Source organism: Heterodontus francisci, chromosome 8 (assembly GCF_036365525.1).
Source record: "Heterodontus francisci isolate sHetFra1 chromosome 8, sHetFra1.hap1, whole genome shotgun sequence".
NCBI lineage: Eukaryota > Metazoa > Chordata > Chondrichthyes > Heterodontiformes > Heterodontidae > Heterodontus > Heterodontus francisci.
The window spans coordinates 64863537-64889151 of NC_090378.1; the positions used below are offsets into that span (position 1 = coordinate 64863537).

The window sequence follows — 25615 nt, forward strand, 5'->3', positions numbered from 1 at the left end:
CTGCAGTTGGCATCCATTGTGAGAGATAGCGTGGCATTGAAGAGAGGGTGAGAGAGAGAAAACCACGGCAGCAGCAGTCTGGAGGCTGACCAAACTTGGCAGCACAGCAGAGGCATTCAGGTTGAGTGTCCTCTCTGACTTGTCACTTGTGTATACAGAGTAAGTGAGGGGGTAAGAGGCCTTGAGAAGTGAGTGCAGTAATTTACAATGGGTTTCATTAGAGTCATTGAGTTATACAGCACAGAAAACAGGCCCTTCGGCCCAATGCGTCTGTGCCGACCATCGAGCAACATCCAACCTAATCCCATTTTCCCGCACTTGGCTTGTAGCCTTGTATGTTATGGCATTTCAAGTGCTCACTAAATACTTCTAAAATGTTGTGAGGGTTCCTGCCTCTACCACCCCTTCAGGCAGTGTGTTCCAGATTCCAACCACCCTCTGGGTGAAAATTTTTTCCTCAAATTCCCTTTAAACCTCCTGCTCTTTGCCTTAAATCTATGCCCCCTGGTTATTAACCCCTCCGCTAAAGGAAAAAGTTTCTTCCTATCTATCCTATCAATGCCCCTCATAATTTGTATACCTCGATCAGGTTCCCCACCAGCCTTCTCTGCTCTAAGGAAAATAACCCTAGCCTATCCAGTCTCTCTTCATAGCTGAAATGCTCCCGTCCGGGCAACATCCTGGTGAATCTCCACTGCACCCTCTCTGGTGCAATCACATCCTTCCTATAGTGTGCTGACCAGAACTGTACACAGTACTCCAGCTGTGGCCTAACTAGTGTTTTATATAGCTCCATCGTAACCTCTTATATTCTGTGCCTCAGCTAATCAAGGCAAGTATCCCATATGCCTTCCTAACCACCTTATCTACCTGTTCTGCTGCCTTCAGTGATCTATGGACAAGTACACCAAGGTCCCTCTGACCCTCTGTACTTCCTAGGGTCCTACCATCCATTGTATATTCCCTTGCCTTGTTAGTCCTCCCAAAATGCATCACCTCACACTTCTCAGGATTAAATTTCATTTGCCACTGCTCCGCCCATCTTACCAGCCCATCTATATCGCCCAGTAATCTAAGGCTTTCCTCCTCACTATTTACGACACCACCAATTTTCGTGTCATCTGCGAACTTACAGATCATACCTCCTATATTCCCGTCTAATCAGTAATGTATACTACAAACAGTAAGGGTCCCAGCACCGATCCCTGCGGTATACCACTGATCACAGGCCTCCATTTGCAAAAACAACCCTCGACCATCACCCTCTGCCTCCTTCCACTAAGCCAATTTTGGATCCAATTTGCCAAATTGCCCTGAATCCCATGGGCTCTTACCTTCTTAACCAATCTCCCACGCGGAACCTTATCAAAAGCCTTACTGAAGTCCATGAAGACTACATCAACTGCTTTACTCTCACCTCCTCATAAAATTCAATCACGTTTGTTAGACACGATCTCCCCCTGACAAAACCATGCTGACTATCCCTGATGAATCCCTGCCTCTCTAAGTGGACATTAATCCTGTCTCTCAGAATGGGATTTTGCAATAGTTTCGCTATCACTGACATTAGACTAACCGGTCTGTAATTACCTGGTTTATCCCTGCTACCCTTCTTGAATAATGGTACCACATTTGCAGTCCTCTGGTACCTCTCCTGTGGCCAGAGAGGATTTGAAAATTTGTGTCAGAGCCCCTGCTATCTCCTCCCTTGCTTCACATAACAGCCTGGGATACATCTCATCTGGGCCTGGGGATTTATCCACCTTTAAGCCCACTAAAACAGCTAATACTTCCTCCCTTTCAATGCTAATTTGTTCAAGTATATCACAATCCCCCTCTCTGACCTCCTCACCTGCATCGTCCTTCTCCATAGTGAACACAAATGAAAAGTAATCATTTAAAATCTCACCTATGTCCTCCGGCTCCACACACAGATTGCCACTTTGGTCCTTAATGGGCCCTAATCTTTCCCTCGTTATCCTCTTGCTCTTAATGTACTTACAAAATGCCTTGGGATTTTCCTTTATTTTGCCTACCAGCGTTTTTTCATGCCCCCTCTTCGCTCTCCTAATTATTTTTTTAAGTACCCCCCTACTCTTTCTATACTCCTCTAGGGCCTCCACTGTTTTCAGCACTCTGAATCTGCCATAAACCTTTTTTCCCCTGATCCAATCCTCTATATCTCTTGACATCCAGGGTTCCCTGGACTTGTTGGTCCTACCCTTCACCTTTATGGGAACATGTTGGACCTGAACTCTCACTATTTCCTTTCTGAATGACTCCCATTGGTCTGATGTAGACTTTCCTACAAGAATCTGCTCCCAGTCCACTTTGGCCAGATCCTGTTTTATCATATTGAAATCGGCCTTCCCCCAATTCAGTACCTTTATTTCCAGTCCAACCTTGTCCTTTTCCACACCTACCTTAAATCTTACAGTGTTATAATCACCATCCCTGAAATGCTGCCCCACTGCCACTTCTACCACTTGCCCGGCTTTATTCCCTCGGATTAGGTCCAGTACCGCCCTTTATCTTGGAGGACTTTCTACATGCTAGCTCAAAAAGCTCTCCTGAATGCACTTTAAGAATTTCGCCCCCTTTAAACCTTTCACTCCAGCTTTCAGACCTCCAGTGAGGAGGAGCATCTGAGAGGGAGAGAGCTCCAGCCACTGGGAATGGGGCTGCAACACCCAGAGGGACAGGAGGATCATGAGTCTGGAAGGGGGCACGGATGAGGAGTGCACAGAGAGACACACACCCATATTCATGTGCACAGAAGCCGCTACCCACCAGAGAGGGTGTACAGTCTGAGACTCTGTTTCGTGCAACTGTCAGAGCAGCAGTGTTCCCAAAGACTGCACCTTTCTTGGGAGGCGGTGTCACGCTCAAGCAAGGAGAAATTATGAACTATATAATGAACTTACGAAACAGACTTGAGGCATGCCAAAGCAACCTGGATTCAAACTGACTAATCAGGTGAAAAGAGTGTGGCCAGCTACAGTGGTGCAGGAGTGAAGCGGCAGCGCATTGTGGAACAATCAGAGCGGAATCAGTGTTGGTTTTAATTAAGTTATTAGTTCATAAGTGAAAATTCCATTTATTCCAGTGAAGAGGAAGGACCCAATCTGAGATCACCATCGTGAAACTACATGTAGGCAGAGACTGGAGTTGGCTTTGAATTTCTTACCTGCGAAATCAAATCACGCTTTCGCCATTGAACTGTGACTGAGATATAAAAAGAGATGTCAGCAACAACGCATCCGTCCTCTTGAACCATCTGAAATTTTTTTTTCTTCAGTGAACTAGAAAAGAAGGAGAACCAGGCCTGCACTGTTTCAAGTCTTCACCCCAGGGGAAAACAAGTTTTACAGTGAACTCTTTTTAAAACCATCAGACCTAAATGCATGTTATCTTTTAATCTCTATCTCTTCTTGTGTGTGTATATCTGTATGCATGTGAAAGTGGGTGAAGTTGCATATATTTTCAAATGTTGTATAATAAACATTGATCTTTTAAACTTATGAGAAAACCTGTCATTTGTCTGTTGTTGACCATTCAAATGCTCAGGAGTTAAAACACTTTTTAAAAACACGCTGTCTTCAGTCAGTTGAGTGGTGAAAAAGGGGAAACCATCCCTATCATCTCCCATCTGTCCATAACAGCAATCACCAAGCTGTGTACCATGATGGAGGAGGATCTGAGCTCAATGAGATGAGCACCCATTGCTTGTGATGGTGAATGTCACTGAGGCGCTGAATTTCTATGCCTCAGGATCATTCCAAGGATCCTCTGGAGACATCTGTAGAATTTCCCAGTCTGTGACTCTTCGCTGCATTAAGGTGGTCACAAATACCATGTTCAAGAGGGCTGGGCAATACCTGCGCTTTTGCACCAACCTGGACAGTCAGGCTGAGAGGGCTGTAGGATTTGGGGCCATTGTTAGATTTTCCCAGGTGCAGAGTGTCATTGACTGCATGCATGAGGCCATCAAGGCCGCCACAGACACCTTCATCAACAGGAAGGCTTCCACTCGCTCAATGTACAACTGGTTTACGAACATTGTAAATGCTTCTTTCAGGCTGGTGCAAGATTCCCAGGAAGCGGTCACAACGTCTTCATGTGCACAGAAGGCAGTCCCAGGTGCCTGAGCTTTTCAGGCCCCCCCACGCGTCTTCAAGGATGGATACAGGATGACACGGGCTACCCACTGAAGACATGGCTCCTTAAGCCTGTATGGAACCCCAGCACAGATGCAGAGGGAATGTACAACAGCTGCGACATGACATTCGAGTGACTATTGAGCAAGCCATTGGGCTTCTGAAGATGCAGTTCACATGCTTTAATAGATCTAGTAGAGCCCTTCAATATGCCCCAGCAAGGGTCTCATGTATCATGGTCATTTGCTGTGCTCTGACACTAGAGGGGAGAGGCTTTGAACAATGAGGACATCTTGGAATGCGATGCTTCCTCCAAGGATGAGGATTTGGAGGGGGCTGCTGACCAAGTGGACCATGACAATGAACCTGAGGGATCACAGGCAAGGCGCAATGAAATATGCACAAGGGAAACTCGCGACTCACTCATACAGACACATTTCTCATGAGCTTTCCTTAGACACCCATGTAAACAAATAAATTTTCTACCTTCTGAAGCCTTGTTGCCCTTTCCTTGAATGTGCTTACTATCTCACCGACCCATCATGAATCAAGCCATGGCATAGATAATGTATTGACCTATTGCGCTCCGGTCCTTCCCATCACACTCTGCAAGAGGAATCAAACTATTAATGACCCAATAGTGCACAAATGAGTAAAGGTTTCTTTTTGCGGTGCAGCATATCAGATTTTGTTAATCACAATCAAACAACAAGGTGACAACTATCACCCAGTGAAACTCAAATGCAACTATGTGGTCTTAATGTTATATGCTATACTCACCTGGCCAGACCTCATCAGGTCATTGATCCTCTTCCTACCCTGTAGCCACGTATGGGGGACCACCCCATGCTGCTCATCTCCTCCACTAACTCCATCCACACCCTCTTCATCAGGCTAGCTGGCCACCTCCCTCCGTCCCGAGGGAAAAGGACTTCCCTCCGAGTGCTTGTTGCCTGGAGGACCACCTCCAGGAGGCATCAGAAAACCCTTGCTCTGGCTGCTGCCCCCTCCCAAACACACCAGTTGTCAGGCCTCCCTCCTTGTGCCCTCTGGTGCTCTTGCCTTGCAATCGATTGCTGGCTGCCTTTTAAATTTGCCGCCTGCCTGACATGACCTGGCACTTCCTCTTGCCCGCGCCGTCTAACTAACCGGCTCCCACGCCTACCATTTGTTAATTGGACAGCCCCAACAATATTGCTGTCTCACTTCCATCCTCACTCGCGCAGCCATGCCACCCGCTTTACGTCCCAACGTTGGGACTTTGTTATTGCCAGCAAAATCTCACCCAATGATTTCAATCTCCCCAATATTTAATTGGAGGAAATGTCTGACATCCAGTATTGAATGAACAGAAAAGCAGTGTAACTAATCAGAGACAGTGGAGGGGTCCTTGGAGGTGGTGGTGGAGTTAGAGCTGAGTGTCGTCAGAATACATGTGGAACTTGATGTTGTGTTTTCAGGTGTTATCTCTGAAGGGTAGCATGTAAGTGAGAAATAGAAGGGGGCCAAGGATAGATCCTTGGGAGACTCCAGAGGCAGCAGTGCAAGAATGGAAACAGAACCCATTGTAGGTAAGGCAACGGGCTGGACTTTGAGGTCCTGCGGAGGCAGGAATGGAGGAGGATGACACTGAAAATAGCGGTGCCAGCTGGCATACCAGTTTCCCATTTTCATTCCCACCGTCTGTGAGCTTCATCAGGGGAGCAGCAGGCCCTGAGAGCCTGCTGATTCGCAAATAATTAAGCTAGTTAAAGAGCTCATTGAGAACTCATAGAGGGGCAACTTGAGATTTTGGTGGGTCTGCATAGGCTGCATGTTGGGCCGGGGTGCAGGTGCATAGAGGCGGAAACACAGCGGGGAGCCCAAGAAATTAGGTGGGCCCCATGAAAGGGAGCACGACTGAGAGGGGCACTCAGCCATTAGGACACAGGTGCAATTGTGTATGCGCAGGGTGAGGGGAGAGTATTGTGTACATGCTAGGACAATGCAGGGGGGTGTCACCCTCCTGGCATTGCAGGGACATAGGAGGGAGCAAGGCTTCCAGACACAATTCAGAGTCCACCTGGGCACAAGTAAGGCAGCAGCTGGCAGTGAGAGCATGACCCTCAGATTTCGCGTCTAGTGGCGATGAGAAGCAGCATCCTCCACAGGAAGAGCAGCGGAGAGGACCGAGGGACAGGAAGGCCATGAGGCCATATCCCTGGCTTAGGATATACCAGCAAAGAAGGAGCTACCTTGAGATGACCAAAAACCAGTGTCACAGGAGACTGCAACTCTCCAGGCAGATGGTCACAGAGATTTGTGACCCCGTCATGGCAGACCTCGCACCTCGCAGTACTGCTCGCCATGCCCTGCCAGTAGCCATGAAAGTCACTGTGGCATTGATCTCCTTTGCCTCTGGCTCCTTCCAAGGATCATCTGCAGATCTTGGTGGTATGTCACAATTGACGGCACACCACTGCATTTCACAGTGTTAGGACCGAGGCAGGAGGAGTGACCTGTTTATTCTAGTTCCACTTCTCCATGGGTCACAACATAGATTTAAATTTTTTCCCACTTACCGATACGGTCAATCATAGACTCTATTTTTATCCCAGAATAAAACACACCAACTAGGTTTCTCTAATAAACAGCAAAATTATCAGTTTATTATAAAACAATTCTTGTAATGAAGTAAAGCATAAACACACACATCGAAATATTAAAGTTCCCTTTTCATCTTAGCCCCTCACACACAGACACATACACATACACTGGTTAACTGGAAAAATAAAGGGATTTTTGTTTTTAGAGCTCTATTCCAGACAAAAAAAACACTTGGACTGAATACTTGCTCATTCTTGAAGGAACAGCAGATGAGATATGTTGTGTTCCAAAACTGGTATACAGTCTGGCCTCCGAGTACATGTCGACGGGTCACTGGGATCTTTTAGAACAGGTCTTTTCAGGCAGTGTTGAGAATTAATTTAGTAGGCTTTTCTTCATAGACAGAAGATGAGATGAGTTTACACAGTGGACTTCTCAGGGTCTTTTAGAGAGGTGCTGGAAAGCTGAGCTGGATTGTGGTTTTCTCTCCTTCCTTGGGAATTCTCTTCTCTCCTTGGAGATTCTTTTCCTTTTCATACAGTTCCACCCCAACTCAAAACAGATCAAAAGTGAAACCGACAACAGGAGATCGTCCTTTTGGCCTCCATCAATCTTGACCTGTCACTTCTGTGTAAACAATTTCTCCAGGTGTCCAAAGTTCTCTGTTGTTTATTGAGCTGGAAGTCAGGTGGTTTCCCAGAAAGGCTTGTTGTTGTTGCTGGAAGTCAAGTGGTTTCCTGGAAAGGCTTGTTTTCCTCACGAGACCTCTCTGTGCCCCTTTTAAAAAACATTTCCAGGGACTGTTTTTCAAAGTCAAGTGGCCTTTACATGACCCCCTTTAAAAACCCCAAAGTTTAAAATTTTTTCAATCTTTCAAAAATGAATCATCAAAAAATATATTTAACAAAACACAGAGCCACTTTCGTAACAACAGGTAACTGATGCCCTTTTTGTGAGAGCTGAACACTACATTCATTTGCAGACAGGCCTCACAAGCACAAAGGGCAGTGGGTTTTGCCTCCATCCCTGGATTTCCCCAGGTGCAGGGCCTCTCCGATCGCACCCATGTGACCATCAAGGCACCATGTGAGCAGCCAGTGAGATTCATCAACATGAAGGTCTTCCATTCCCTCAACGTTCAACTGGTCTGTGACCATAACAAGAGCTTCCTACATGTATGCGCTCACTTTCCTAGCAGCTGCCTTGACTCCTTCATCTTCCAGCAGTCCAGGCTGCTGCAGGTCTTCATTACACGCCCCCCCCACCACCCCCCAAAATATGTGGATAGATTCTTGAAGGGATGGCTACTCGCCCCTTAACATGACCCCAAGCCAAAGCCACAGAGGTGCTATAACCGAAGCCATCTGCTCACAAGGACCACCATCGAAACGGCCACCAGGCTGCTGAAGATGCAGTTCTAATGCCTGGACTGGTTGGCTGGTGCCCTGCAGTACACTCCTGCAAGGGTCTCTCACATTGTGGTGGTCTGCTGTGCTCTCTATAACATGGCCCTCCAGAGAGGTATGGACTTTGAAGAGGATGAGGCCCTGGAACAACACAGCTCATCGGAGGAAAAGGAGGAGCAGGACTTGGAAGTGGAGGAGGAGAAGAAGGAGGATGCAGAACACACAGGTGCCCCGGCTGCACAGAGGGGTGGCCAGGCTTGGGGCAGGATGCATCGGTTTCGTTAGGATGCCATTAACGTCAGGGATCATCTGATCCAGCACGTTTCAGCTGAACCCTTCTAACCCAGGAGGATGGCCTGGTCTTGAACTCACTTTGAAATTCCTGTGAGAGCATTTCTATTAAAGACGCTGCTTGGAATAGATCCAATCTTCCTGCCAATGAAGGATGCACATCTGTCCAGAGGTTTCACTGTCCCCGTTCAAGGACCCTTGCTCCCCTTCACCATTTTATCCCTCTTTTCCTGTCTCGCTATTAAAGAATGGAAGCTGACACATCTGGCGTCATGTGTCAATATTTACATTGTGCTGAAAAATAGAAAAGGTACACATTTATAGCTGAAACAAACCCCAGTGAACCACTCAGTGCTTCAGGCGACACAGTGGCCTCCACTTTCGGCCACTCCTACACAGTGCCCCCCTTGTGGCCTCAGATGAGGTGGAGGCAGCCAATTCGCTTGTCTCTACTTGAGGCTGAGATGGATGTGGTGGTCGTCCTTGTCGTAGTGGTAGGGGCACCACCAGAGGCTGCTACATTGTCATCAATGCAGGGGCAATCTCCATCACAGTGCCCTGCTGCACAGATGGTCCCTCAGTCAGAGAAGTCAAAGAGGCCAAAGATGATGATGATGGCACCCCGTGAGGTTGGCACCATTATTCTCCTTTCAGATAGCTGGAGGGGAGCACCAATTGGGGTGCAACCGGCATCCAATCCAAACATCTCTGTGCCATCAGTGCCACTGACCAGTCCATGCTAGAGAGTGTGGCATGCAGTCTGTGAATGTCAGTGCACAGTTGATGCATCCACTCCGAGTGTTGCTGCATATGGCTCTCCGCGAGGTTGGCCACTCAATGGAAGAGCTCATGCGATCAAAGCCCTGAGCCATGGTGATGCACATAAGCTGAATGGACTCCTCCATTCTCAGCCTCAACCCCGCAATGCCTCAGGGAACTCTGACATGTGGGAGCACATCTGTTGTTGCTGGTCTAAATAGAGCTTTCTTTCTTGTGACTTCCAAGGTCTTGCATCTGCGCCCAGCTGAGCATGGCAGTGTCTGTCCTCCATCTTCCGAGGGGGCTGCCCACAGCTGTCTCTACTTCTCTCACCTCCTCCTACTCACATGCTCATCACCCAGGACCACCCTATCTAATCATGTACTAGGACCCACCAAGGTGACTGTATCTGAGCTGATGGAGGGTGCACTTGTAAGGTGTGACGGTGCTTGTTCTGATGTTTCTGCTGGCAGTGCTTGTGTTCCAATCCCGGTGGAAACAGCCAACAAATCAAAAGAATCGAATCCACTGACCAATCCCAATTTAGGAAACCAAAAACCAAACAAACAAGATTTCACTTTTATAAGTTTTACTTTAACACCCAAACCAAAACCAACATAACTCAAACATGAACTAATAGTTAAATCACGATTATAAAAGAAAAATACTGCAATGTTGGAAATACTTAGCTTAATTGTATTGATGTGACAGCAGATGACCAGAAAGCTGATCCCTGCTGTTAGGGGTCTGTGTTATGAGGAAAACTTAGAAAAATTCAGATTCTTGAATCTTGAAAGGAGTAAATGAGGAGGAACCTATTGAGGTATACAAGATTGGAATGTCAATGGTTAATCCAGAGCACCATTTGAAATTAAATCACGACTTCAGGGTAAAAGGATATAAGATTAAAAACTGGCAAGAGGTGAGTAAAGGTCCGATATTAAGAAGCATTTCTTTACAGGAGTGATTTTTAATATCTGAGATGGTCTTCCGTGTAGGGTAGTGGAGTCAAAAATTTTGAGAGTCATTTCAAGACAGTTGCATGCACTGATTTGGGCTTGAGATGAGTGCAGGTTTCTATAAAAGACAAGGTAGAATTGTTGGATAGCTTATCCCCTCCATACTTCTTTTGTGACGCTACTACACCATGATACCTCCTATTGATTTCCTTCCTCTGCCCCCAGCTTTGAGTAGGTTCTGGGTAAGCATGAGATTATAAGCTCGATTGCGTCGATCATCATCCATTCTTTCTATGCGTAGTACCCTTTGTAACACCATCCCTAAGCATGAGGTCAGCTTCCTGTGTATTCAAGTATCTTCCAAATTTACCTGCCTGTCATCATCTTTAATTTTATGATTATACCATCCAGTTGTCTGTCTGACATCCTTTATGAGCGATAACTTTCTCCAGATCAAGACTGACAAAACTGAAGTCATCCATTTCAGCTTGTGCCAGCACCTTTATGCCGGAGGTGTGAATTCAATCAACCTTCCTGGCTTCTTGATCAAAATGAAGCTTAAAGTCTCAGTATCCTGTTCAACCCTGAACTGAGTTTCGAACCCTACAGCAGCCCATCACCAAGATCATCCAAACGCATCTTCCCCTCCCTTCCCCTGTCAGCATTCCGAAGGGATCGTTCCCTCCACGACACCTTGGTCCACTCCTCCATTACCCCCACCACCTCTTCCCCTTCCCACGGCACCTTCCCCTGCAATTGCAGGTGGTGTAATATCTGCCCTTTTACCTCCTCTCTCCTCACTATCCAAGGCCCCAAACACTCCTTTCAGGTGAAGCTGTGATTTGCTTGTACTTCTTTCAATGTAGTATACTGTATTTGCTGCTCACAATGTGGTCTCCTCTACACTGGGGAGACCAAACGCAGATTGAGTGACTGCTTTGCGGAACACCTCCGCTCAGTCCGTAAGCATGACCCCGAGCTTCCGGTTGCTGGCCATTTCAACACCCCCTCCCTCACCGCTCTCATGCTCACGTCTCTGTCCTGGGATTGCTGCAGTGTTCCAGCAAACATCAATGCAAGCTCGAGGAACAGCATCCCATTTACCGATTAGGCACGCTACAGCCTGCCGGACTGAACATTGAGTTCAATAATTTCAGAGCATGCCAGGCCCCCCTTTTTATTTTTAGTTATTTTTTCTTTTTTTTCTCTTTTCTTTTTTATTTGTTTATTTTATTTTAATTTGTTTAGTTTGTTTCTACTGAGCCTACCCACTTTTTGTTTCATGTTTGTGCTTGGGGCCAGGGCTGTTCATTTTACTATCAATTGACACCCTCTCTGTACTAATGCTTTGTCTTTCACCACACTATTAACATACCGTTTGCCTTTGTTCCATGACCTTCTCTGTGACCTTGTCCTATCAACACCTCTTTTGTTATTTCTTGCCCCACCCCCGCTTTACTTGCTTAAAACCTTTTACATTTCTAATATTTGTCAGTTCTGATTAAGGGTCACTGACCTGAAACATTAACTCTGCTTCTCTCTCCACAGATGCTGCCAGACCTGCTGAGTATTTCCAGCATTTCTTGTTTTTATACCAAGATCATCCCTTTCCTTTTGTAATATCCCCCATCTATATCATTATTTCACCTCTGCTGCTGAAACCATTATCTGCATCGTTATCATTCCCAAGCTTTATTTCTCCAATGCTTTCCTTGTGGCTGATTAATCTCTACGGTACACAAACTCCAACTTATCCAGGGCACTTTTCTTGTATCCTATCGCACATTCCTTTATTCTTGCTGGTCTATATTGGCACCTCAACTTTTCTTTCCTGCCCCTGATGCCCATTGCATAGACTTTAAAATCCCTCCTCAGCAGACTCCCACCTTATCTGTACAATTCTTTGCAACCCTACATCCCTCTACACTTTTGACTTTGGGTTCTCCTCCACAAAGCATTGTCACCATGCCCCTACATTCTAGAATTCCTTTGTTACTCCCTCCCTCTTCAATTTGTGCCTTTGACCACTGCTCTGCACTAACAACCTGGCTTCTTACCAGTGGTCAGTTCAATCATGTTCAAGTAAATTTTACATTTATAGTAATTGAGATAATAATTCCTAAGGGTAATAATCTTCTGATTGCAGTCATCTTTGATGTATCTCAGGGCTTCATCACTGACCCCCTCTACTTCATTATATACAAACCTACCCTTGGCAATATAAGTTTTTACATGCACGATACTCAGCTCTACCCTTCTGCCTTCATCTGTTCAAAGTCTCTTGCTATCCTTTCTAGCTGCCTGTTCAACATTAAGATCTGAATGCATCACAAGTTGCTCCAGTTCATGGCTGTAAGAACTAAAACCATCCTCTTTGGCTCAAACTGAATAGACAGCACTGGCCTTGACCCCATCGACCTCTCCAACTGCGACCTCAGGCTAAATCACGAGGTGCAGTCTTGCCCAACATTGAGCTTAGCTTCTTTCCACTATATGCATTCCATTACCTGAAACATCATTTCTTCCATCTCACAACATGCTAGCCTCCACTCTTATACATCCCACTGCTGCCAAAACACTAGCTAACACATCAAGAGTAGACTTCTCTGACATTCTCCTAGTCAGCCTCTCCACCAAACCCTTCATATTACAAATCGTTCAAAATATCAGATCTTCACCCACACAAAATCCTGAACTCTCATCTCTCCTTTCTTTTTATTCGTGGGATGTGGGCATCGCTGTCTAGGACAGCATTTTATTGACCATCCCTAATTGCCCTTGAGAAGGTGGTGGTGAGCTGCAGTCTGCAGTCCTTGGTGTGTAGGTACACAAACAGTGCCGTTAGGAAGGGAGTTCCAGGATTTTGACCAAGCGACAGTGAAGGAACGGCGATATAGTTCCACGTCAGGATGATATGTGGCTTGTAGGGGAACTTGCTGGTGGTGGTGTTCCCATGTATCTGCTGCTGTTGTCCTTCTAGGTGGTAGTGGTCACGGATTTGGAAGGTGCTGTCGAAGGAGCCTTGGTGAGTTGCTGCAGTGCATCTTGTTAATGGTACACACTGCTGCCACTGGGCGTCGGTGGTGAAGGGAGTGAATATTGAAGCTGGTGGATGGGATACTAATCAAGCAGGTTGCTTTTTCCTGGATGGTGTCAAGCATCTTGAGTCTTGTTGGAGCTGCACCAATCCAGGCAAGTGGAGAGTATTCCATCATACTAATATAAAAGCAAAATACTGCGGATGCTGATATTTGTCAGTTCCGATGAAGGGTCACTGACCCGAAACGTTAACTCTGCTTCTCTTTCCACAGATGCTGCTAGACCTGCTGAGTGGTTCCAGCATTTTAGTTTTAGAGATACAGCACTGAAACAGGCCCTTCGGCCCACCGAGTCTGTGCCGACCATCAACCACCCATTTATACTAATCCTACACTAATCCCATATTCCTACCACATCCCCACCTGTCCCTGTATTTTCCCTACCACCTACCTATACCAGGGGCAATTTCTAATGGCCAATTTACCTATCAACCTGCAAGTCTTTGGCATTTCTTGTTTTTATTTCAGTATTCCATCATACTCCTGACTTGTGACTTGTAGATGGTGGACAAGCATTGGGGAGTCAAGAAGTGAGTTACGCACCACAGAATTCCCAGCCTCTGACCTGCTCTTGTAGCCACAGCATTTATGTGGCTGGTCCAGTTCAGTTCTGGTCAATGGTAACCCCAGGATGTTGATAGTGGGGGATTCAGTGATGGTAGTGACATTGAACATCAAGGGGCGATGGTTAGATTCTCTCTTTGTTTGAGATGGTCATTGCCTGGCACTTGTGTGGCGCGAATGTTACTTGCCGCATATCAGCCCAAGCCTGGATGTTGTCCAAGTATTGCTGCATATGGACATGGGCTGCTTCAGTATCTGAGGAGTCATGAATGGTGCAGAACATTGGTAATCATCAACGAACATCCCCCTTCTGACTTTATGATGACGGGAAGGTCATTGATGAAGCCGCTGAAGATGATTCGGCCTAGGCACTACCCTGCGGAACTCCTGCAGTGATGTCCTGGGATTGAGATAATTGACCTCCAAAAGCCACAACCATCTTCCTTTGCGCTAGCTATGACTCCCAACCAGCGGAGAGTTTCCCCCTGATTCCCATTGACACCAGTTTAGCTAGGGCTCCTTGATGCCACGCTCAGTCAAAAGCTGCCTTGATGTCAAGGACAGTCGCTCTTACCTTCCCTCTTGAGTTTAACTCTTTTGTCCATGATTGGACCAAGGCTATAATGAGGTCAAGAGCTGAGTAGCCATGACGGAATTCAAACTGAGCAGCAGTGAGTAGGTTATTGCTGAGCAACTGCCGCTTGATAACACTGTCGACAACCCTTTCCATCACTTTGTTGATGATCGAGTGTAGACTGATAGGGCGGTATTGGCTGGGTTGGATTTGTCCTGCTTTTTGTGCACAAGAGATACCTGGGCAATTTTCCACATTGCTGTGTTGGAGCTGTACTGGAACAGCTTGGCTAGGGGCGCGGCTAGTTCTGGAGCACAAGTCTTCAGTCTTATTGCTGGAATATTGTCAGGGCCCATAGCCTTTCCAGTACCCAGTGCTTTCAGCCGTTTCTTGATATCACGTAGAGTGAATCGGATTAGCTGAAGACTGGCATCTGTGATGCTGGGGACCTCAGGAGGAGGCTGAGATGGATCATCTTTGCATTTCTGGCTGAAGATGGATGCAAATGCTTCAGCCTTATCTTTAGCACTGATATGCTGGGCTCCCCTTTCATTGAGGATGAGGATATTTGTGGAGCCTTCCCCTCCTGGTAGTTGTTTAATTGTCCACCACCATTCACAACTGGATGTGGCAGGACTGCAGAGCTTAGATCTGATCCATTGGTTGTGGGATCGCTTAGCCAAGTCTATTGCAAGCTGCTTCTGCTGTTTGGTCTGCAAGTAATCCTGTGTTGTAGCTTCACCAGGTTGATATCTCATTTTTAGGTATGCCTGGTGCTGCTCCTGGCATGCGCTGCTGCACTCTTCATTGAGCCGGAGTTGGTCCCCTGGCTTGATGGTAATGGTAGAGTGGGCGATATGCTGGGCCATGAGGTTACAGACTGTGGTTGAAATTTTGAGCCCCAGGCTCCAGCAGGTTACCTTCAAAGTTTTTGTCCTCACCTTCAAAGTCATCTCACCTCGCCCAAAATTGATGATCATCTAGAGCCCTGCATTCTCACATTCGTGTTTGCTCTTCTGACATTGTGTAACTCTTTGTCCCCTAATCTATCCACTCCTTCAACCATTGTCCTCTGAAATATTCTTGCTAGTTCTCGCTTGTTTTCCCCCTACCTCCCTGATTTCAAAATCTCAAAACTCCTCAACCTCCTGTCTCAAGCTCCTTTTAATTTTTTTCCCTTCTTGTTATGCATCCATTGTCTTTTTTAGAGGCCAATTTCAGGTAAGCAACTGCATCCCTTTGTCGCTGCATTGATTGTAGAGTCGATCATTTGATCAGAATTAAGACAACAACTGCTTGCATCAAAATAGCACCTTGATATAAAAGGTTGTCTCCTGGAGCTTCACAGAAAAGAATTGGAATGGATGTCAAGCTTTGTGTGGCATTTAGAAGTTATTAAAGTTTTGCTCTGAGAGGTGTAGAGAAGCTTTTTAAAGGTGGTAAGGGAGGTAGAAAGGTGGATGGTTTAATGAAAAAAGTTGAAGTGAGTAGGGCCAAGACTGCTGCAGGCCTTTCATACAATTACTTTGATAAAATATTTTCTTCATCTTCGCTTCTGTAAATATTCTAATTATAAATAAATTTGATCAATTTTTAAAATTTGTGTAGAGTCAAGCATTGAATATTTTCCACCTTTTTCAGATTGACAGATATAGTGAAAATCCTGTGCAAGTCCCATAAGCACTGCACAAAATGGGTAATTGCTAGCCTTGGGCGACACTAAGTCACTATGGCAGCAAATGTTGGTTACAGGTTTAAAATAGTAAAGGGCACAGTGCTTTTGAAAATGCCCTGTCATCAGGCTATTTGAAGGAGGGGACAGGGGGTGAGGGTGGGCGGGGGGGTTGGGGCAGGGGAAAATAGAGGAAAATATGTATCAAGAAAGCTTTGAATTTGAAGATAGTTTATGAAATCTCCTGAGGGGGAGAACCAACTAAAATCAACTGCAACACGCTACTCCAATCCTGGGGATTGGCATTGACCCCTTTCACTCTTTGAGAATGTAACTGCTCAAAACTAGCCATTCCTTGGCATGCTTACACAATCAAAGTATAGGAAAAATGGATTGAGATGTACCTATAGCAGTATACTATGATATGCTTGATCTCACTTCTGCAATCATCCTTCATAAATGACTGGAAGAAATGCCACTTAACATTTTCTTATAATGTTCCCAAGAGCTATCAAGACAGAGGCCAGTTTATTCTTAGCAGCTCCTCCAATCCCCAGCCTCCCCACAGCAAGTCCACCCTGTGTCTGGAAACATAGGCCAGCTTCTGCCGCTGACAGGGTCTGGAGCTTGGACACGGGGGTGCAGAAGTCATCTCTGCTGAAGACCTCTAGGGCTGCTTTAAAGCAGGAATGGCTGCTGGCACTGGGGCATCCAGACTGGTCTTCAAAAATAGCAGTTAGAATGCCTCTCTGTCTTTGCCTGGGCCATTTGCTTCTCTGCAGTGGCAATGGACAGGGAGCCTAATATCCATTTTTGTATGCCCCTTAAAATGGGCAATTTATGTGATACTGGGATGTATATGAGGCTGGGAACACAACTTCTACATCTTCACCATGATAGACCTTAGCATGCACTTATTCCTGGGAGGCCACAGAAATCCCAGGCCAGCTTAAATAGTGTAGAGATCAGGGAAACTAAATTCGATAGCCACTGAAAATGGACTTGGGTATCACAATATGGGATTAACCCACGCCCATTGCTTCTGATGCAGGCAATACACCAATTTCGTGCTGCCTAAAAATTAACGATTGCAGCGTGCAGCCAGCACTAACCGCAGTGTTGAGTGGCTGCACACCTCAGCAGAGGGCCCAAAATTGTGGAAATGCTAGCACCAGTTAAAGCTAGCCTGCACCTTTTAAAGGGGAAGTGCACTGTGGCTGGAGCAGGTGCTGGAAGTCATTCTGCAACTGATTCTGACTTGGGAAAGAGATAAGAATGGCTGATGAATCAGTACTCCTACATGTCGAACACCACTTGTAAGAAGCACTGAAGGTACTAAGGGCACAGAATGTACTCTGAGTGGGGACTTCAATGTCCATCAATCACCAAGAGTGATTTGGTAGCACCACTACTCACCGCGCTTGCCGAGTTCTGAAGGACATATCTGCCAGACTGGGCCTGCAGCAGGTGGTGAAAGAACCAACAAGAGGGAATAACTTACTTGACTTCATCGTCACCGATCTGTCACATATCTGATCATGACAGTATTAATAGGAGTAACCACCACACAGTCCTTATGGACACTAAATCCGTCTTCGTACTGAGGACACCCTCCATCGTGTTGTCTGGCACGACCACCCGTGCTAAATGGTGTAGATTCATAACAGATCTAGCAGCTCAAAACTGGGCAGCCATGATACACTGTGAACCATCAGCAGCAGCAGAATGGTATTCAACCACAATCTGTAAGCTCATGGCCTAGTATATCCCTCACTCTACCATCACCATCAAGCCAGGGGATCAGCCCTGGTTCAATGAGGAGTGTAGGAGAACATGTCAGGAACAGCACCAGGCTTACCTTAAAATAAGATGCCAGCCTGGTGAAGCTACAACACAGGACTACATGCATGCTAGATAGCGGAAGCAGCATGCTATAGGGAGAGTTTAGTGAGCCCACAACTAATGGATCAGATCAAAGCTCTGCAGTCCTGCCACATCCAGTTGTGAATGGTGGTAAACAATTAAACAACTAATCAGAAGAGGAGGCTCCATCCTCAATGATGGCAAAGCCCAGAATGTCAGTGCAAATGACAAGGCTGAAGCATTTGCAACCATCTTCAACCAGAAGTGTTGATTGGATGATCATCTCGGCCTCCTCCTGAGGTCCCCAGCATCACAGATGCCAGTCATCAGCCAATTTGATTCACTGCATATGATATCAACAAACATCTGAAGGCATTGGATACACCAAAGGCTATGGGCCCTGGCAACATCCTGGCAGTAGTACTGAAGACTTTTGCTCCAGAACTAGCTGCGCCTCCATCCAAGCTGCTACAGTATAGCAACAACAGAGGCATTTACCCAACAATGTGGAAAATTACCCAGATATATCCCATCCACAAAAAGTAGGACAAATCCAATTTGACCAATTACCACCCCATCAGTCTACTCTCAATCAGCAGCAAGATGATGGAAGGTGTCATCAACAGTGCTATCAAGTGGCACTTACACAACAATAACCTGCTCACTGATGCTCAGTTTGGTTTCCACCAGGGCCACTTGGCTCTCGACCTCATTACAGCCTTGCTGCAAACATGGACAAAAGAATTGATTTCAAGAGAAGAATAGAGAGTGATTGCCCTTGATATCAAGGCAGCATTTGATCGAATGTGGCATCAAGGAGCCCTAGCAAAATTGAAGTCAATGGGAATCAGGGGAAACTCTCCACTCGCGGGAGTCATACCTCGTACAAAGGAAGATGAATGTGGTTGTTGGAGGTCAATCATCTCTGCCCCAGGACATCGCTGCAGGAGTTCCTCAGGCTAGTGTCCTGGGCCCAACTATCTTCAGCTCCTTCATCAATGACCTTCCCTCCAACATAAGGTCAGAAGTGGAATGTTAACTGATGATTGCACATTGTTTACTATTGTTCTCCAAGAAGAGAGAACCCAGCCATCTCCCCCTTGACATTCCACGCCATTACCATCAAAATCCTGGGGGTTCCCATTGACCAGAGATTTAATTGGACTGCCATGTAAATTCTGTAGTTACAAGAGCAGGTCAGAGGCTGGGTATTCTGCAGCGAGTAACTCACCTCCTGACTCCCCAAAGCCTGTGCACCATCTACCAGTCATAAGCCAGGAGTGTGATGGAATACTCTCCACTTGCCTGCATGAGTACATCTCCAACAACACAAGAAGCTCAACACCATCCAGGACAAAGCAGCCAGCTTGATTGGCGCCCCATCCACCACCTTAAACATACACTCCCCACCACTGTCGAGTAGTGGCAGCAGTGTGTACCATCTACAAGATGCACTACAGCAACTGGCCAAGGCTTCTTTGACAGCACCTTCCAAACGCGCGACCTCAACCAGCTCAAAGAACAAGGGCAGCAGATGCATGGGAACACCACTACCTGGATGTTCCCCTCCAAGCCACACGCCATTCACTTGGAACTATATTACCAACCCTGCATTTCCACTGGGTCAAAATTCTGGAACTCCCTCCCTAACAGCACTGTGGGTGTACCTACATTACATGGCCTGAAGCGGTTCAAGAAAGCAACTCACAACCACATTCTGAAGGTCATTTAGGGATGGGCAATAAATTTTGGCCTTGCCAGCGATGCTCACATCCCATGAATGCCCTCTGAAATGGCCTAGCAAGCCACTCAGTTCAAAGGCAATTAGGGATGAACAATAAATGCTGCCCTTGCCAGCAACGCCCACATCCCACAAGCAAATAAAGAAAAGAATGGTGTTCTGCAAGGATCTGTGTTGGAACTTCAACTATTCACAGTATTTATTAATGACTTCGATGATGGGATAGAAATCCACATTTTCAAGCTTGCTGATGACACAAAGATAGGCTGAATTGTAAGACAAGTAACATTAAAGAGATATTGATAGATTAAGGAAATGGGCAAAACTGTGGCCAATGGATTTCAGTGTAGGCAAATGTGATGTCATCCATTTTTGACCTAAAAAGGATAGAACAGGGTACTTTCTGAATGGCGAAATGCTGGAAACAGTGGAGATCCAAAGAGACTTGGGATTCCAAGTACATAGATCATTAAAATGCCATCAAGAGGTACCGAAAATAATCAGAAAGACTAATGGAATGCTGGCCTTTACATCTAGAGGACTAAAACACCAGAGATAGGAGTCATGCTTCAGAAGAAGCTCTGATTAGACCACACCTGGAGTACTGTGAGCAGTTTTGGGCACAACACCTTAGGAAGCATATATTGGTCTTGGAAGGATGCAGCATAGATTTAGCAGAATGATACCTGGGCTCCAAGGGTTAAATTACAAGGAGCAATTACACAAACTAGAGTTTTATTCCCTTGAATTAAGAAGGTTAAGGGGTAATTTGATCAAAGTTTTAAGGACATTAAGTGGAACAGATAGGGTTGTTGGGAGAGAAACTGTTTCTGCTGGTTGGGGAGTCTAAGACTGGGGGCATGGTCAAAAAATTAGAGCCAGTTCTTTTCAGGAGTGAAATTAGGAAACACTTCTTCATGGGAAGGGTAGTAGAAGTTTGGAACTCTCTTCCACAAATGGCAATTGATACTAGATCAGTTATTAAATTTAAAACTGAGCTTGATAGATTTTTGTTAACCAGAATATATTAAGGGATATGGGGCAAAGGCAGGTATATGGAATTAGGTCGCAGATCAGCCATGATCTGATTGAATGACGGGACAGGTTTGAGGGGCTAAATGGCCTACTCTTGTTCCTATGGAATGGCCATTGCTGAGGCTGTTGCCAGTCGTGGGGCTGAAATGATAGAAGAAATCAGTATCCTCCTACCTAATCCTGCTCCTCACATCCCACTTCCCCCCTCCTTGTGGTTAAGCCTCAATTCGAAGTCGATAGTGAGAAATCCTGGTTCACTTTTGCAGATGGGGAGTTCCAAAGTCACCTTGCAATTTCTCTGCTGCAGTAGTTAAAAGATGTTGTCAGCTGGGTTCCTGTTTAGCTGCAACTGTCTCACAGCTGTTCTGGCTGTAAAAGACCTTCTTCAGCTGTTCTCTGACTGTTGTCTCTCTCTCTCCAGAGAGATACCTTTTAAGGTAGAAACTTGCTAGGTTGCGGTGTCGGTCAGGTGACTAAGGGCTCTCTCCCCAGGATATGCGAACCATTGTTACATGATGGTGTCTGAATTTGATCCATTTTGATAAATAGGTGTTATTTCACACCTATTATTTTGGCCATGGCTTTGGAGTCAATCTGTTTGCAAAAACCTTTGTTAGCTCCATTCCTGCAGATAGGCGTTGTTAGCATGGAATGGGCTGTTTTTCCATTTCAATGTTTTTTCCCCAAAGCTAATTCAGATGTGGATAATGGGTTTTGTCTTTAACAGACAAACATGTTTATTAACGGTATAGGAGGGGTCACCTGACCTCTACTCCATTTTGTCTGCGGCACAAATGTGTCCATTTTTTGTAGTTCAGTTCATGTTGACTTTTATAATTCCTCCAGTTCATTTCATATTTCATCACTGTTCCCTTCACGAGTGTGACATTGCAAATACCTCCAGCTCCAGCCTGGAAGGAGCATAAAAATTCATGGCCCTGTTCACCTTCACAGCCACTGGCAATGCAGTCCTTGCCCTGCTCCAAGGTTCCATTGTGACTGCAGCAGGTTGCAGATTTCAGTGAGGATGTTCTTATCGAAGCGCAGACAACTTACACACTATTCCTCGCTGAGGTTCAGGTCGGAGAATTGCTGCATGAGCACCTTGGGCAGATATGGCCTCCTGCTGAGAGCCTTTCCCCCTCTCCCCTCCTTCTCCCTCATCTAGCAGTTTGCACTGCTCTGCATGCCCTCTTCTCCTTCTCCCAGTCATGCTATATTCCAAGGAGAATGCCTACAACTGCATTCATGTCTGGGAGCAATTGGTTTGTGCAGAAGCCTTGAAGTCGGGACTAACTCCTTCAACACCTGCAACATCACTCTCTGTAGATTTTAACAATGTAAAAGAACTACAGAAAATACCAAGCACTGGCACAATTGTTGCAATTACTAGTAGAAGTCAATCAGCAACTATCCTGAAAGTAGTTGGTGATCTAATGGGCACTCCTTCCTGCTGCTGAACATATCTTCAGCCATGCATGATTAAGAGACAGCATTGGCTGGAACTCCAAAATGGCAGTGCTCACATCAAATCAGCATTACATGCTGAATGATGTTATTATCTGTCTGCTCTGCGTACTTCCCATTGACACTCGCTGCATGCTATTGTCCTCACTAAAGTAGCGTCGGACATGCTTAGCATCAGAAGTAAACGCACACCAGGTATGCCATTTTGGACATCTAAAGCCACTCACAGGCCTGAATTTTGTTCTCTTGTTGGAGGTGGGTTCAGTGGTGTTGGGTGGGGGAGGGGGGTAGAATCTCTGTGGAACCGTCTGCCATGAAACCCAGTGCCGTACTGCACAGTGCCGATTCTGTCAGGGGCGGGGAAGTACCGTGGCAGTACTGACGCCCCGATGTGATGGCATTGTAATTTAATGTTTGAAATGCTGCTTTAAATAAATTTGAATCTAATTCACTGCAATCCAACAAAGATTTCTTAATTTTGTGGTTGACGTGCGTCACTCACATGCCTTCAGTTTTGCGACTTTGAAAAGCTGGTGCCACCCAGGCAAGAGTCCTCGGTGCCCCAAAAGGGAAGGTAACCTAACCATAGTAGCATAGGGGAAGTGCGGTTTACAGCGGCCATTGCCGCTATGCTGAATGTCCAAGGGGCCTGTGTGTAAATGGGGGGGATCTTTGCAAGGGGCTTGTGTGTGAATGGTGTCTCCATTGCCACTCCTGCCATGTGGTTGGTTGGGGGGAGAACAGCCGCCGCCATTATGCAAAATGACTGTCCCAGCACGGCCATTCATGGCATAAGTGGGACCACTGACGTTTTTCACACCTGCCGCCACTACCGGTGGTGGGATCATAAAATTCAGCCCAACTTGCCCAAAGAAATGGATGCTACACATCCAAATTTTGTGCCACTGGTGTCATAGATCTGTGCCCCTTTTTCCTGTGCTTTGTTCCTGTGGACTAGCTATTCCTAAAACACAAAGTATAATAAAATCATCTCACTATCACTCGCCATATCAAGATATTTAGTGTAGTAAGAATTGATTTTATGCATTCAACGATAAATGTGATGTACTTGTAAACCTATTATAGCTGCACATTAGCTTTAATGCAACTCAACACTTTCAACCTTACAATAGCTGCCTTGAGTGGGTTCAGCATCGTAGAACATAGGAACATAAGAAATAGGAGCAGGACTAGACCATCCATCCCGTCGAGCCTGCACGGCCATTCAGCATGATCGTGGCTGATCTTCGGCTTCATCCACAACTGTCCCGCCCACTCTCCATAGCTCTTGATTCCCTGAGAGACCAAAAATCTGTCTATTTCAGCCTTAAATATATTCAACGATGGAGCATCCGCAATTCTCTGGGGTGGACAATTCTTTTAAGTGAAGAAATTTCTCCCCATCTCAGTCCTAAATGATTGACCCCTTATCCTGAGACTGTGCCTCCATGTTCTAGATTCCCTAGTCAGCAGAAACAACCTCTCAGTGTTTATCCTGTCAAAGAATTTCAAAATCTTGTATGTTTAAATGAGATTACCTCTCATTCTTCTAAACTCCAGAGAATACAGAACCAATTTACTCAGCCTTTCATCATAGGACAACCCTCTCATCCCAGGGAACCTTTGCTTTACCGCCTCCTTCCTTAAATATGGAGAACAGAACTGTGCACAGTATTCCAGGTATGGTCTCACCAAAGCCTTGTACAATTATAGCAAGACCTCTTTATTCTTGTACTCCAATCCCCTTGCAATAAAGGGCAACATGCCATTTGCCTTCCTAATTGCATGCAGTACCTGCATGCTAACTTTCTATGTTCCTTGTACAAGCACACCCAAGTCCCTCTGAATATAACAATAAAATTCAATTAGTAAAATTACAGACTGTGCTCAGCAAACTGTTTTGTAGTTTACATAGAAACCATTTAGTTTTATAAATTGGATCACGTTGGAGAAAAACAAATAACCTTTGGCCAGTTAGAAGACTAATTGATGAAACCCTGTGCAGCGTGCTGATCTCTCTCTCCAGGTTTCACAATTAGTAAATCATCTGCAGTCTTTGCCCCTAGTTCAGCAATGGTAATTTTCATTCCCTAACTCCTAGCTCATACCTTGCACGTACTTGTACTGTTAAACTATATTTCTGCTAACTTATACGACTGGGTTAACGAATTAAAATAAAAAAGGTTGGAAGTATGCCATCTGAAAATGACTGGTGTAAAGCTCTGGCTGTTTAGGAAGTATTAGTTGTGCTGTATGGCAGCCTGCTAGTTATTGGCATAGCTCCTGCCTGCTGCTGTGTCTCAGCCCAATGCCAATCTATCATAGCATTCATTTGAGGCCAGTGGATTGGTAATCAGTATAAGAAAGATGACAATCCATTTTTAAAAAAATATGTAGCCACAAAGTTTCACAAAAATTGAATCATTGTGTGACAACTCAGTAAAGATAGAATGGTCAGGTTAGAGTGATTCCAGTATGTTGACTACAGAGTATCAAAAGGCATAAGCGGGAGGCCCAGAGCCAAAAGCTAAAATGTCAGAGGTCAATTATTGCAGTCAGAAGTCATCAAGAAAAATAAGTTGCACGGAAAAACAAGTAAGTCAACCAACAAAGAGACAGTGGCTGGGATTTTACTGAGCTCCCGACATCAGGCTCCATGGCATGGGGTTGGGGTCGGGGGGGCACAGGAAGATTGTTCCAGCAGGGGCCCACCATGGAACCTGACACTGGGCGTACTGGGCACGATCGTCCTGGCCGCAGCGAGGCTCTGTGGCGGCAACCCCCCACCCCCACCAACCACCCGCCGCTAGGCGACGGGGATCGGATCATCATATTTAAATTAATGAAATGAATACACCTAAATAAAATCAACAGCGATCTTGACTTCGGGCCGCGAACTTCCAAGCGGCGTCTGCCACTCAAGTGCCTTCACTTTCCCATCCAGTGAAAGAAGGAGCCAACATGGTGGGGAATGGGGGAGCTTATGATTTTTAGTGCAGCTGTGGGGGGGGGGGGGGGGGGGGCGGAAACTGGCAGTAATGCAAATTACTAGTGGAGGGGAGGGTGGGAAGGGGAGACCTCTGCATTTTGATCAGTTTTGGGGGGGGGAAATCAAGTGTTGAAGGTAAGTGTTTTTGGTGGGAGGAGGGAGAGGGCAAATGTTGAATGTAATTGTTATTGGTGGGAAGGGGGCGATGGATTTATTGGCGGTACATTTGGGGGGGGGGGGGGGTGGGTAGCACTTTAAAATTTAAATGACCCAGCAGAGCTGGCTGCCCTTTTAAAAATGGCCGGCGTTGGAGAGCCCGGTCCCTACATGTGATTGGGGGGGGGGGTGGGGGGGCAGCCCGATCAGCTCATTATCCTGGGCCGCTGCGAGGAAGATCACGGCACCATGACAACGCACGGCCAGCATGTGCGGGCCGCCATTTTTTTCACTCGCC

The 25615-nt window shown here is 46.0% G+C and overlaps 1 protein-coding gene across 3 annotated transcripts in view; it reads left to right on the forward strand.

The window, feature by feature from the left end:
• Positions 1–25615, forward strand: part of negr1 (neuronal growth regulator 1) — a 751054-nt gene that overhangs the window by 651042 nt on the left and 74397 nt on the right. Inside the window, exon 7 of one of the 3 annotated variants that reach the window (XM_068037246.1) lies at positions 3107–3174. The exons of the other annotated variants lie outside the window; for them this stretch is intronic. Coding sequence (XP_067893347.1) covers positions 3107–3129 — 23 coding nt within the window. The 3' untranslated portion in view covers positions 3130–3174. Of the gene's footprint in view, positions 1–3106; positions 3175–25615 lie in introns of those variants that run through there. 3 annotated transcript variants of the gene reach the window in all.